The 13741-nt window shown below is 39.8% G+C and overlaps 1 protein-coding gene across 1 annotated transcript in view; it reads right to left on the reverse strand.

Annotated features, from left to right (window-relative positions):
* SLCO4C1 (solute carrier organic anion transporter family member 4C1) overlaps positions 1–13741 on the reverse strand; it is a 136325-nt gene that overhangs the window by 96843 nt on the left and 25741 nt on the right. The window contains exons 2-3 of the mRNA XM_077289742.1: positions 1917–2180; positions 664–858 (exon numbers count right to left, since the gene is read on the reverse strand). Of these exons, the coding sequence (XP_077145857.1) occupies positions 664–858; positions 1917–2180 (459 nt within the window). The remainder of the gene's footprint in view (positions 1–663; positions 859–1916; positions 2181–13741) is intronic.

A 13741-nucleotide genomic window follows, 5' to 3' on the forward strand; every position in this document is an offset into this window, starting at 1 on the left:
CTCTACCTCCACCTACTGTCTACTACTCCATCTCGTCAGATTCACCCCTCTCTGTATATCAGTCTATCACTAATTTAATTGTGTTGTGGTAGGATTTACCTGAAGTCTTAATTACTATTGGGTATACGGCTCCTATGTATTCTCCCAACCCTGTGTGATCTGATCCTGTAGTCCGTATTCCCACCCAGCCCTTGTTTTTTGAATCACACATTTGTTGGTTAGGGCCATGTTCACACTATCAGTATTTGGTCAGTATTTTACATCAGTATTTGGAACCCAAAACCAGGAGTGGAACAATCAGAGGAAAAGTATAATAGAAACACATCACCACTTCAGTATTTATCACCCAGTCCTGATTTTTGCTTACAATACAAATACTGATTAAAAATACTGACCAAATACTGAATGTGGCCTTAGAATAAAAAAGGGACAGCTAGAGGGTAAGCTTGAACAGGTAATGTAGATTAAAGGAGAGAAGTAAGAAGGTGACTTTACCCGTTTATTCTTGAGATTGGGAGAGTTCTAAACCCATTGTCTCATCTGTAGTCCCATGTAAAGTCCTGGACCGTTATATCACAACTGTAGTGTCCACCACAAATCATAATGATCTCCCAAACAGCTCGGCTGCATTTTGGATTTTTTTTTTCAGAAACATGTACTTACCAATGTATAATGAGGATTTATGTGTTGGAAGGCTGTCATCAAAAAAAGCTGTTCCCAAAGTATATAACGGAGTTCCTCCTACTCCCATTAGCAGCTGGCCCAAAACAAAGACATAGAGGTAGTTGGATAAAGTGGAACCCGTCTTCCCGTTACAGTCTTCTTGACTGGTGTTATTTCCTGACTTTTCACAAAAATCTAAAAAAGGAAATATAGTGGATCCTTAGTGAAAATTATGAGACACACATTGAAAACTAGGTACCCCATACTAAAATTGCTGCTAATATCACATGAGTCTAGGAAGGTGAGGTATGAAACGTGGTTTGGTAACTTCTTTAAGGCAGCCGTACCCTTTAGGTAACTGACAGCTATGTCTCCCAATTCCCCCATACACATTAACAACCCGTCGTGACTTTTTGTAGTTAAACTTTACAAACAAAATCATAATACAGTGATCTATTTGGTGTATTGTGGGTGACACTAGTGCCTGACAGATCCCGCTGACTTTTCATAGGGTCTTTTCCAGTGTTCATGTTTTTGACAGGAAAAATAATACATTGGTAATTATGTTTCCATCCGAACTCCAACACAAATGTGAACAATGCCTAACAGTACATTATCTCACCGAGTCATGTATAACAAAAAGCAAAAAAATCTTAGCACCACCGGCTTTTATGTAGCTCTATTTAAACTTGCTGCAACTTGCAGGCAGCAAGGAGAAAACTCCAAAGTCAGTAGATATGTAGATATATCCAACTTTATTTTTTAAAAGTCCTCTAAAAATTATAACATTCTGGTCATTTTGAAAACAGAACCGAATTGGCTCAAAACATTTTTAAACATTATGTATAAGGTTTTTTTGCATTAAACTATATTTATGACCTTTTTTTTGGATGAGTCATCATTAGAGATGAGCAACACGCATTCACAGTCTACGATCCAGATTAGTAGTCTCTGACTGTGGACAGGAGTTGTGTGGTTTTCCCAACCTTCCGACTTCTGTATTTGATTTGCTAACAAGGATCCCGGATCATCAGGAAATTTGTGCAGCTCCTATCCAGTGTCAAAGACTACAGACCTGGACCATAACCAGCACCTTGACTGATTGGTTGTCATAACAGATAGCAGTGGCCAGATACAACAGGGTACACCACCACTACATCACACTGCCGCTCTGCTCTCAACTCCCTTCCTGCGGCGCACAGCTCTCCCCGCAGCAGTAATACCCAGGAGTCGTGACAATGGTCCTAACTCACCATTATATCTGTTTCCAAATTGATACCTTCCAGCGGTAAAATGAGGTATGGTAAAAACTATCGCACCTATGCCAATCATCAGAGCAGAAAAGGCAAGCCATCTTGGTTTGTGCCCTCTTTGACCATAAAATGACACAAAAAGTGACAAAAGACAGAATGCAATGTCATAGCTGGCTGAAACTAATCCGGTAAGGGAACTGTTTAAGTCGTAACGCTTCTCAAGAGTTGAAATGACTACATTCACCAAACCGTTTACAGCAGTACCTGAAAAACAAAAGCAAAATAAAACTTAGCAATTCTGAAAGGGTCAAAAATGTCAAAAATATATTCCTCATATGTTCAAAAATTGATAATTACAATAACCAATAATATTAAAAGACGTCTGAGAAGCACAAAAAGGTTCAGTCATGAGAAATCATCTGGACATTGAGATTTAGGCGACTGTGGATTTCAATTTACAATTTTCAGTTTACATTTTCAATACACCAAATCAAACATAGAAAATGAGCTAAAAAAGTTAAAAAAAAAAAAGAGAAAAGGGTCTGTTTCGCATGTAGCATTCTTGGTAAAACTGCACCTTCTTTCTTACAATTTTTAAAGCCAAAATCAGAAATGGATTGAACAAAAAAGAGACTTGTAAGTTCTTCAGTTATATTTTAATTTCTTTCTAATCCAAATAAAAAGTCAGAAAACATAATAATTAACGCAGTTCATACAAATATTGCCTTACACTTATTTTAATACTTTCCCACAATTTTTTTGTTACTCCTTTTTCTCCCATTCTTTCAATAGCTATAACTTTTTTCCATTAACAGTCATATGAAGGCTTGTTTTTGCAGGACAAGCTTTAGTTTTGAATGACACTACTCATTTCATGGGTTTCATTTTTTTGGCATTAACTGTGTGGTAAAAATGACCAGGTAACTTGATTCTTCAGGTCTTGCGATTGCAAGAAAAAATGGGTACAAGAAAAAAGTCACATGGCACACGGACCATGAGCGTGCAGTCCGAATTTTACATACACATCCTAAAGGAAACAAGACATTTCATCAGCCAAGTACAGTAAATTCACAGCCCAAACAGTCAAAATAGAATAGATAGAGTAGATATATAGTTAGAATAGATAGATATGTCAGTGAAATAGTAAGTGCTTTGCATTTGTACTTTTCTGTATTTGTATTTAGCTACTAAATTAATAAATTTTAAAAATGGTGCAGGGTCTACCCTATTTTTTAATAACCAGCTAAGGGACAGCAGACAGCTGTGAATTGGTCGTATTAGTCTGGGAAGGGGCCAATATCCATGGAGCTTCCCAGCCTATTACTATTAGCTCACAGTTGTCTGCTTTACCTTTACAGGTTAATAAAAAGGGAAGACCCTGAAAAAATGACTTGGGGTCTCATTTGTTTTTATTAACCAGCAAAGGCTAAGCAGACAGCTGCGAGCTGATATTAATAGGTTGGGAAGGTCCATGGATATTGGCCCCTGCCCAGCCTAATAAGGCCAGCCCCCAGTCATTCCAGAAATACGAGTACCATCAGGGAGGTGGTACGGGAAGCAAAGAGGGTATCTGCTGAGTTTGTACTTTAAGTATTTTACATAGATTGGGGTACACTTTCTGAAAGTGGACAACCCTTTACACTACTTACAAACTGATTTTAGAGTGACACAGAGATGAGCGACTAGATTCAAAGTGAGTCAAATTTGTGTTAATTTTTTAGGAATTCACTGAACCGAGAGAATTTGTACAATTTGCAATATGCTTTACAAATTAGAGAAAATTTCATCAGGGAATGATCATATCACCTTGAACAGGCTTCCTCAATATGCTTTGTAACTATTACATCACATGCTGCAGGACAGCCAATCGGTAGGGATTATCATAGCCTGTATAAAAGCAAAAACAGGAAATACAGCAGCCATTTATGGTGAACCAGGGCAGTGATATGATGTTACAGCTCACAGTTTAGAGTTAGAGTTCGCTCACATTGGCATACGACTTGGACCAGTTATATTTTATCGGATACCACTCGGACCAATGTTATATAATTGGCCTCTGAATTTTTTGTGTATGGACCAAATCCTCTCCATCTTCTCATTTGTACTACGATGCTCTCACCCAAGTGAATCAAATCACACTAAGATGACACTTGACTGAAACTATGATCAGAATTTTTGCTGAGTGTCAGTACCATAGTCGATTTTCCTGCATGAGAGAATCAACGCTGGTGTGAGCGAGCCCATAGAAATAGGAAGGAAGACACCATAAAATACTAAAGAAACTGTACAGGAAGTGTTTTACAGTATAGAAGTGAAGTTTAGTGTGTGAGGAAAAGAGAGTAGTATCATACACGTTTTTGATGGCAACTCAAGCTCTTGAGAACTTCCAATTCACCACAAAACTGTTCACTGTGATTCAAATTTTCTGGGAAAATTCAGCAAATCTGGCATATTGACATTTCAGGAGATGCACTCATCTCTAGATTTACATCACTAAAGAGTTTGTCTATAACCATTCTAAGTTTTTTGTTAACCTTTGGAACCTTTGGAATTTTGTGACTTTAATCTTTGTTTTTCAACAGTACTCTCCTTATTCATTGGTCACTGTAACAAGTGCGAAATGAATATCTATGTGCTACCATTCATTTCATTCTTTTGTATTTCCCTGGGATATTCACTTACACCTCCTGAGAAATAACTCCATGGTAACATTTGTACAAAGGAAATAACCTGCAAGAAGATGCTGGCATCTTAAAACAGTAGTTTAAAAATACAACTAAGCCATGTATTAACGTGAATGTGTCAGCTTATATGCTGCCCTCTTTAAGGCTATGTGCAAACGTTCAGGATGGATTTCTTGCAGAAAATTCCTGAGAAAAACCTGACATTTTCTGCAAGAAATCTGCAAGAAATCGGCATGTGTTTTTTGCGCGTTTTTATTGCGTTTTTGCCGCGTTTTTTTCTGGACATTTCCCAATGCATTTTATAGTGGGAAATCCGCAAAAAAACGCTAAATTAATGAACATGCTGCGTTTTTTACCGCAATGCATTTTTTCGCGGTAAAAAAAACGCATCATGTGCACAAAAATTGCGGAATTCATTCTAAATGATGGGATGCATATTGTATGCTTTTTTTTGCAGTTTGATAGCGTTTTTATCGCGAAAAAAACGCGAAAAATCAGCAACGTGTGCACACAGCCTCGGGGAAACATATTACAGCTACACAGTACACCAAGCTGCAAAAGGGCACAAAAATATTAGCTACTAGTTACTGAACTAATAGCTACTTGTTAATGAGTAAAGTGCATTTCCCCAGACCCTGACTGTGGGGTGATTGACAGGCTGCTATGTAGCGAGAAGGAGAACTTAAAGGGATTCTGTCAACCCCAAAATGCCTTTTAGAATAACTACACAAATACAGTGGCTTGCTAAAGTATTCACCCTCCTTGGCATTTTTCATGTTTTCCTACCTTACAACATGTTTTTTTTTGTTGAGGGCTTGCATCAGTTCATGTAAAGAGCATGCCTACAACTGTGAACATGTTTTTCTTTTTATTGTGAAGCAAACAACAAATAGGACAAAATTACTGAAAACGTCAGTGTGCATAACTGCTCCTCCCCCTAATGTCAGTACTTTGTAGAACCGCAATTACAGCTGCAAGCCGCTTTGAAGTCTGTATGAGCTTTCCACATCTTGCCACTGGGATTTTTGCCTATTCTTCAAGGCATAACTGCTCCAGCTCCTTCAATTTAGATGGTTTCCTCCGGTGAACAGCAATTTTGAAGTCTGACCACCGATTCTCAATTGGATTAAGGTCTGGCTTGGAGGAGGCCACTTCAAAACATTTACACGATTCCCCTTAAGCCATTCGCGTGTTGCTTTGGGTCATTGTCTTGTTGGAAGGTGAACCACCATCCAAGTCCTAAATCATTGACAGATTCTACTGGGACCATTTTTCCTGTCCCTGCTGTTGAAAAATATCCCTAAAGCATGATGCAGTCACCACCATGTTTCACTGTGAGGACGGTGTTCTTGGGGTGAAGAGCTGTGTTGTTTTGGCGCCAGACATAGCGTTTACCTTGGTGGCCAAAAAGTTCAACTTTCATGTCATCTGATCACAGCACCTTTCTCTATACATTTGGGAAGTCTCCCACATGTCTTTTGGCAAACTTAAAATGAGCCTTACAATTTTTGTGTGCAAGTAAAGGTTTTTTTTCTGCCTACTTTTCCATAAAGGTCACCTTCATGAAGTGAATTGCTTATTGTTGCTTATGGACAGGTACTCTAGTCTCTACTTGGGAACTCTGCAGGTCATTCAGGGTTATCTTTGGTCTCTGTGCGGACTCTTTGTCTAATGTCCTCCTTGCCCAGGCTGGTAGCTTTTGTTGATGGCCCGCTCTTGGCAGGTTTGTTGTGGTACCATGTTCTTTCCATTTGGTGATAATGAATTTGATGTTGCTCTGTGGGATCATCATTGTGCATGTACATACACGTGGGGCAGTATTTGCTCTTAGAGTGAGCGCTGTCATTTACAAGCCAAGGCAACCCCCAGAGGCAAATTTAGTGGATGTGGCCATAGGCTGGGTGCACGAACCCCACTCATTTGCATATGGAATAACACTTGTTATTGCATGCACTGTACCAGTAACATGTACATGTATATAGAGTGCTAGTATGATTTTGAAAGGGGTGAAGGCCTCTATATTAATGGATAGTTAATCTAAATAGCATTTTGGGTTGATAAACTTTAATTAAAAAAAAATTAGAATAAACGCATACCATGCAGACACATGCCATTATCACCAGCCTTTGTTTGTCAATGCAGGCTTCACACATTGGTTGACAAGAGTTTTTGCTCTTTTATTTGCCAATGAAACCAGTCTACCAAGAATCTGCAGCCAGATTTAATATGAAAAAACTGCCAGAGGGATTTTAGGGCATTTGTCATTATTAGCAGAAATAAATAAATAAAAATTAAGCATCAATCAAGAGATTATGGCTTAAGGATTATAGAGGAACACGTAATGTACCGTAAATACTTCCCAATGAGCAAACAAATACAAAAGTACTTCACATTCATTGTACAAATCATAGGAGTGCAGACTAAGCCTGAAATACTCAGATGTTACCCTAAGAAAATGGATAATACATCACATGTGTACGGTATATTTATAAATATATTATCCCTTTGAGATCGAGGGCTTTTGGATTTTTCAAGTTATTCCAAGAGCTATAACTTTTTTATTTTTCCATCAAAAATGTTGTATTCTGAATTTTACAGGCTAATGTGTTGTTTTAATGGCAGCACTTTACCAATTTATTGACTTTTTAAGGGGGGGAGGGGTTGAAAAAAAATCAATGTTGCCATTATTTTTTGCATTGCTTTTAAGTCATGTGCCTTACAATATAAATAATATTATAAATAACTTTATGCTATGGGTCACAATTACACCAATGCAAAATACACATATACATTTTTTATTGAAAAATATTATTTTTGTGTTGTCACAATTCATGACCTATGACTTTTTACTATTCTGTAAAACACTTACTTCTACTTTTCTACAGACATTTGAAGACTTGTCTTCAGTGCCACAGTTTGTTGTTTTTTGCATGACTTTTACTAATTTTATTTTTAAGTAAAATAGCAATATCCATGATTCTCTATACCACGATGTCACACACTTAAAGTTGACATATTCTATGGCACATGATGCAATAATAACCAAAGAAAAGTTTGCTACATTAACGTTTGAAATTAGTTTTATTATTTCAAAATATGTATGGACAAATTAACCCTATTGACCTTAACCCTTTAAGGGCACGGGGATTTTTTTTTCTCTTTTATGTTTTCCTCCCTTTCTTCCAAAAGCCGTAACTTTTTATTTTTCTGTCAACATAGCTATATGAGGGCACTTTAACATATGATGTACAGAAAAATGTACTGAAAAAAATCCAAGTGAGGTGAATTGGTGAAATTAATCCAATGCCCTCATTGTTTTTTGTTGGTTTTGTTTACAACACTTATTGTGTGGCAAAAATGACTAGGCAACATGATTTTAAGGTCAGTATCATGGTGGTGGCATTAAACTTCTGTTGTTTTTGTTATGATTTTAGTTTCTTAAAAAAATTCTAAACTTTGTAAAAAAAAAAATACAGTTTGTGCAGTATAGAGCTGTATGAGAGTTTCTTTGTGTGATTCTCTTCTAATGTTACCTTTTTGGGGTAAATATAAAATTTGAATTACTTTTTATTGCATTTTTGGAGGAGGTGCATCAATAAAAAAAATGGAAATTTTGTTGATTCTTTCTTTTTTACCATGTCTACCTAATAGCTAAATAATTTAATATTTTCATACATCAGATTTCAACAGAGATGGAAATACTGAATAAACTTAATTTTTTATTATTTCCTTTTAATTGAGGAAAAAATGAAGATACACATTTTTTTAACATTTTTTTTTCATTAATTCCTATCAAGTACTTGAACTTGCAATACTTCAGAAAGCAACAAAAACAAAACTGTGGCTTACTCACCATCCGTGAATCCAGAGCTGCATATCCACCACGGCTCCTAGTGTCCGTTATTGTCTGCACCAATGATAAGGTGCTGTAGTGCTCAAATGTAGCATGTTAGGTCATATGGACCATGGGCCAAAATACTAATAATATTTAGGCTATGTGTACACGTAGGAAGGGTCCTCTGTAGGTTCTCCCGCAGCGGATTTGATAAATCTGTCGGGCAAAACCGCTGCTGTTATCCCTGCAGATTTATCGCGGCTTGTCTTGCTGTTTCCGCTGCGGGTTTACTCCTGCACTTGTTTTACTATTGATGCTGCATATGCAGCATCAATAGTAATGTTAAAAATAATAAAAAAATGGTTATACTCATCCTCCGACGTCCCGATCTCCTCGGCGCTGCACGCAGCGGTCCAGTTCCAAAGATGCTACGCGAGAAGGACCTTCGTGACGTAACGGTCATGTGACTGCGATGTCATCGCAGGTCCTGCTCGCATAGCAACCCTGTGACCGGATGGCAGCGTGCAGAGCTGAGAGGTGAGTATATCATTATTTTTTATTTTATTTCTTTTTTTTTACGCAAATATGGTTCCCAGGGCCTGGAGGAGAGTCTCCTCTCCTCCACCCCGGGTACCATCCGCACATGATCCGCTTACTTCCAGCATGGTGAGCATAGCCCCACGCTGGAAGTAAGCGGATCAATGCATTCCTATGTGTGCAGAATCGCTGCGATTCCGCACAAAGAAGTGACATGCTGCGGATTGTAAATTGCTGCGTTCCCGTGTGTTTTTTTCCGCAGCATGTGCACAGTGTTTTCAGTTTCCCATAGGTTTAAATTGAACTGTAAACTCATGGGAAACTGCTGCGGACCCGCAGCTGCAGAAACGCTGCGGATCCGCAGCAAAATCTGCAACGTGTGTACATACCCTAAGAGTCAGGGGAGCTCAATATCGAATAGTGTAAACATCACGCTAATGCATAGACACAGATATTCAAAATTGTGATAGAGAAAAAAAATGATAGGCTGAAATAGAATCCCCCCAAAAAGTTATTTTAAATATAGCTTGCTCAGATATCTTCTCTATGGTTGGAATTCAAATATATATCTCAAAATTCTCCATAGCTACCAAAATAACAAAAGACCCAAAAGAAACATCTATTACTTACTATTACTTACTATTATAAAACAAACTCGAATGTTTCCTCTCTATACATGCGGTTCATCAGTAGTATACATGTTAAAGACAGCTACTTAGCTTAATCATCATAAAGTGTTCATAGTGATACAGTCCTCAGCACACAGGGTGGGTCCCCTCCAGATAAGGTGCTAATGCAACCGCTCCCGGCTGTAAACTACTGGGGAATGAATGAGAAGCAGCGAGCACCGTCTCAGTGACGTCACCGTTAGTTGCTGAGCCTGCGCCCGCAGCATCTCATTCATTCCCCAGTAGTTTACAGCTGGGAGCAGTCGCATTAACACCACTCCCGGTTGTAAACTGTACACTCCTAGATATGGAGTACTGCATGGGACTGACTGTACACCGGACAGGTATGGGCATATTGTTGGTTTTTTATTTTGACTTTTTTTTTTTTTTACAGGAGATTGAGGGCCTTGCTTGGAATGGCAGACTAATAAAGGTGGCAAAACTGTGTTTATTGTTTGATTTCATTAAAATACTTTTTTCTTACTGCGTGTTTTATTAACCCTTTAACAACTATAGGATTAGTAATGGAGTAATGGAGTGTCTTATTGACACCTCTCCATTACTAAGCCGGCTTAATGTCACCTTACAATAGGAAGGTGACATTAACCCCTCATTACCCCACTTGACACCACTACAGGGCAAGTGGGAAGAACCGGTCAAAGCTTTTCTGGGCAGCTGCGGGCTGCTGTTTTTAGACTGGGGGGCCAATATCCATGGCCCCTTACCAGCCTGAGAATAGCAGCCACAGCTGTGAGTTTTGCCGGGTTGGTTTAAAAATATTGAGGGACCTCACATCTGTTTTTTCTTTCATTCATTCTCGGCCGGCGAGCAGGTGAGAAGGGATGACAGCCGGCTTCAGCACCACACACAGGGGAACAGCGCTTACTGTAGTGCTTCTTCTCCAGCGGCCGTCAATGTGGTACTGATGCGGCACACGGGCGGCACACGGTTGCCACACGTGTGCCATATGTAGTACACACACAGACACACGGACACGGATATCTCCGGTATCGTGTTTACCGGTACCAGAAATATCATGACGTGTGAAACCGGCCTAAAAAAGCGCCGTGGGCATGATATTTCAAATCCCATCCACTTTGTTAGAACTCTAAGACGCTGAAAAAAACACAGCATCAAAAACTCAGCATTAGTGTTGAGCATTCCGATACCGCAAGTATCGGGTATCGGCCGATACTTGCGGGTATCGGAATTCCGATACCGAGATCCGATACTTTTGTGGTATCGGGTATCGGTATCGAAACAACATTAATGTGTAAAATTAAGAATTAAAATAAAAAATATTGCTATACTCACCTCACATGGGCGACGCGACCAATCACAAGCCGTGACGTCACGGGAGGCTGGACACGCGCGCATTTTAAAATGCGCGCGTGTCCTGCCTCCCGTGACGTCACGGCTTGTGATTGGTCGCATCGCGTCGCGACCAATCACAAGCCAGAACGTAATTTTAAAATCCTGAAGGACCTAAAATTACGTCACGGCTTGCTGTGATTGGTCGCGTCGCGGCCACATGGGCGACGCGACCAATCACAAGCCGGGACGTCACGGGAGGCAGGACAAGCGCGCATTTTAAAATGCGCGTGTCCAGCCTCCCGTGACGTCACGGCTTGTGATTGGTCGCGTCGCCCATGTGACCGCGACGCGACCAATCACAAGCCAGAACGTAATTTTAAAATCCTGAAGGACCTAAAATTACGTCACGGCTTGCTGTGATTGGTCGCGTCGCGGCCACATGGGCGGCACGCGACCAATCACAAGCCGGGACTTCAAGTAAGGAAGTAAACGCGCGAATTTTAAGCAAACAACGCTGCCGGTTCCCTCGCGGAGGTCCAGGCTGCGTCGGAGAGGTGAGTATAGCAATATTTTTTATTTTAATTCTTTATTTTACACATTAATATGGTTCCCAGGGCCTGAAGGAGAGTTTCCTCTCCTTCAGACCCTGGGAACCATCAGGAATACCGTCCGATACATGAGTCCCATTGACTTGTATTGGTATCGGGTATCGGTATCGGATTAGATCCGATACTTTGCCGGTATCGGCCGATACTTTCCGATACCGATACTTTCAAGTATCGGACGGTATCGCTCAACACTACTCAGCATGGAAACTTAAATTTAAAGGCTGCTTCAAATTTATTTAACCTTTCTAGAGACCTGTCCAAAAAATGTGATAGGGGAACAAATGCCTATGTCTATGTGCCACTATGCAGGACATCCAGGATAGAAATGGCCACAGCAACACACATGATGTGCAGTAATAGTGATTTATGAAATGTAAAAAGAAAAAAAATTACTCAGTAAAGTGGAAGCAAAGATTTATGTCCATCAAGATTGATCCCAAAGCTTTATAAATTCCTTGCTTCAGAGATAAAATCACTGTCTTTGCTCAAAATTATAAATGTGGACAATAAGCTATTGCTCACCAAACGTAACTGGGTTTCACATAATGATAATTCTACCAAGTCCATAAAGACATCAATCTAATGGGCCCCATACACAATAGACTAAAGTTGATGAACATGAACCATCTCAATCAATAAGATTGTTTGTCAGGTAAAATCTAAAATGAATGATTGTTATAGCCATTTGATCATAGACCTTCATTGTTAAAAATGAAGTAGGCTTTAATTCTTTTATCAAATTTTGGACAAAAGATATTTTGCTAAAAAAAATATTTGTCTATGAATGATCTTTCATTGTAAAAATATTCCAAGTAAAATAATTTGTTCTCCATTTGGTGTTACAAACATTTATGTCCTGGTTGAATGACTATTATGAGCAATACCTGGTGGTATTTCCTGATGAAGGGGGCATGAGACCCCTGAAACGCGTTGAATAAAACCACTGTGAATCAACTATACTCTCCTGAAATTCATCTTAGCGGCAGCGCGGAAATTTAACTACAAATCTCCCTTTGAAAGTATTATGATTGGGCATTAAGTGACCATTGGTTATGATTACATGCTTGTACAGCACTGTGGAAGATTAGGGTTAAATAAGAGATATATAAGAGATATACAAAGATCAATTAAAGGGAATCTGTCACCCCATTTTAGGCCTATAAGCTAAGGCCAACACCATCAGGGGCTTATCTACAGTATTCTGTAATGCTGTAGTAAGCCCCCGATGTAACCTGAAAGATAAGAAAAACAAGTTAAGGCTGAGTCACACATAACGATATCGTTAACGATATTGTTGCAACGTCACGCTTTTGGTGACGTAGCAACGATCCCGCTAACGATCTCGTTATGTGTGACAGCGACCAACGATCAGGCTCCTGCTGAGAGATCGTTGGTCATTGGGGAATGATCAGGACCATTTTTTATTCACTTGTAACCAGGGTAAATATCGGGTTACAAAGTGCAGGGCCGCGCTTAGTAACCCGATATTTGCCCTGGTTACCATTGTAAAAGTTAAAAAAAAAACAGTACATACTCACATTCTGATGTCTGTTACGTCCCCCGGCGTCCACAGGGTTAAAACTGCTTTCGGCAGGAGCGCTGCTAATGCACGTGCTGCTGCCGAGAGCTTCCTTGCACTGATTGTGTCAGCGCCGGCCGTAAAGCAGAGCACAGCGGTGACGTCACCGCTGTTACTGCCGGCGCTGACACATTCAGTGCAGGGAAGCTCTCGGCAGCAGAGCGTGCATTTAGCAGCGCTCTTGCTGAAAGCAGTTTTAACCCTGTGGACGCCGGCGGGGGACATGACAGACATCAGAATGTGAGTATGTAGTGTTTTTTTTTTTTACTTTTACAATGGTAACCAGGGTAAATATTGGGTTACTGTTGTGAACACTATTTTTGGGCTCCCTCTAGTCGTCACAAGCGGTACTGTGTAGTGTTGTCTTTCTGCAGGTTGGCAGCATCAGCTGGTTCGTTATCCTTGGTTGGTTTCCTATTTAGCTCACCTGGAGACTCAGTTCCTTGCCTGCTATCAATGTATTCAGTGCTCTTCAGATTCCTTGTGACTACCTTGCTCCCAGTCTCTCCAAGACAAGCTAATTTTTTGTTTGTTCATTTTTTGATTATCAGCATTCATTATGTTTCTTGTCCAGCTTGCTAAAATGTGATTTCCTCGCTT

This window comes from Ranitomeya variabilis, chromosome 1 (genome assembly GCF_051348905.1).
Source record: "Ranitomeya variabilis isolate aRanVar5 chromosome 1, aRanVar5.hap1, whole genome shotgun sequence".
NCBI lineage: Eukaryota > Metazoa > Chordata > Amphibia > Anura > Dendrobatidae > Ranitomeya > Ranitomeya variabilis.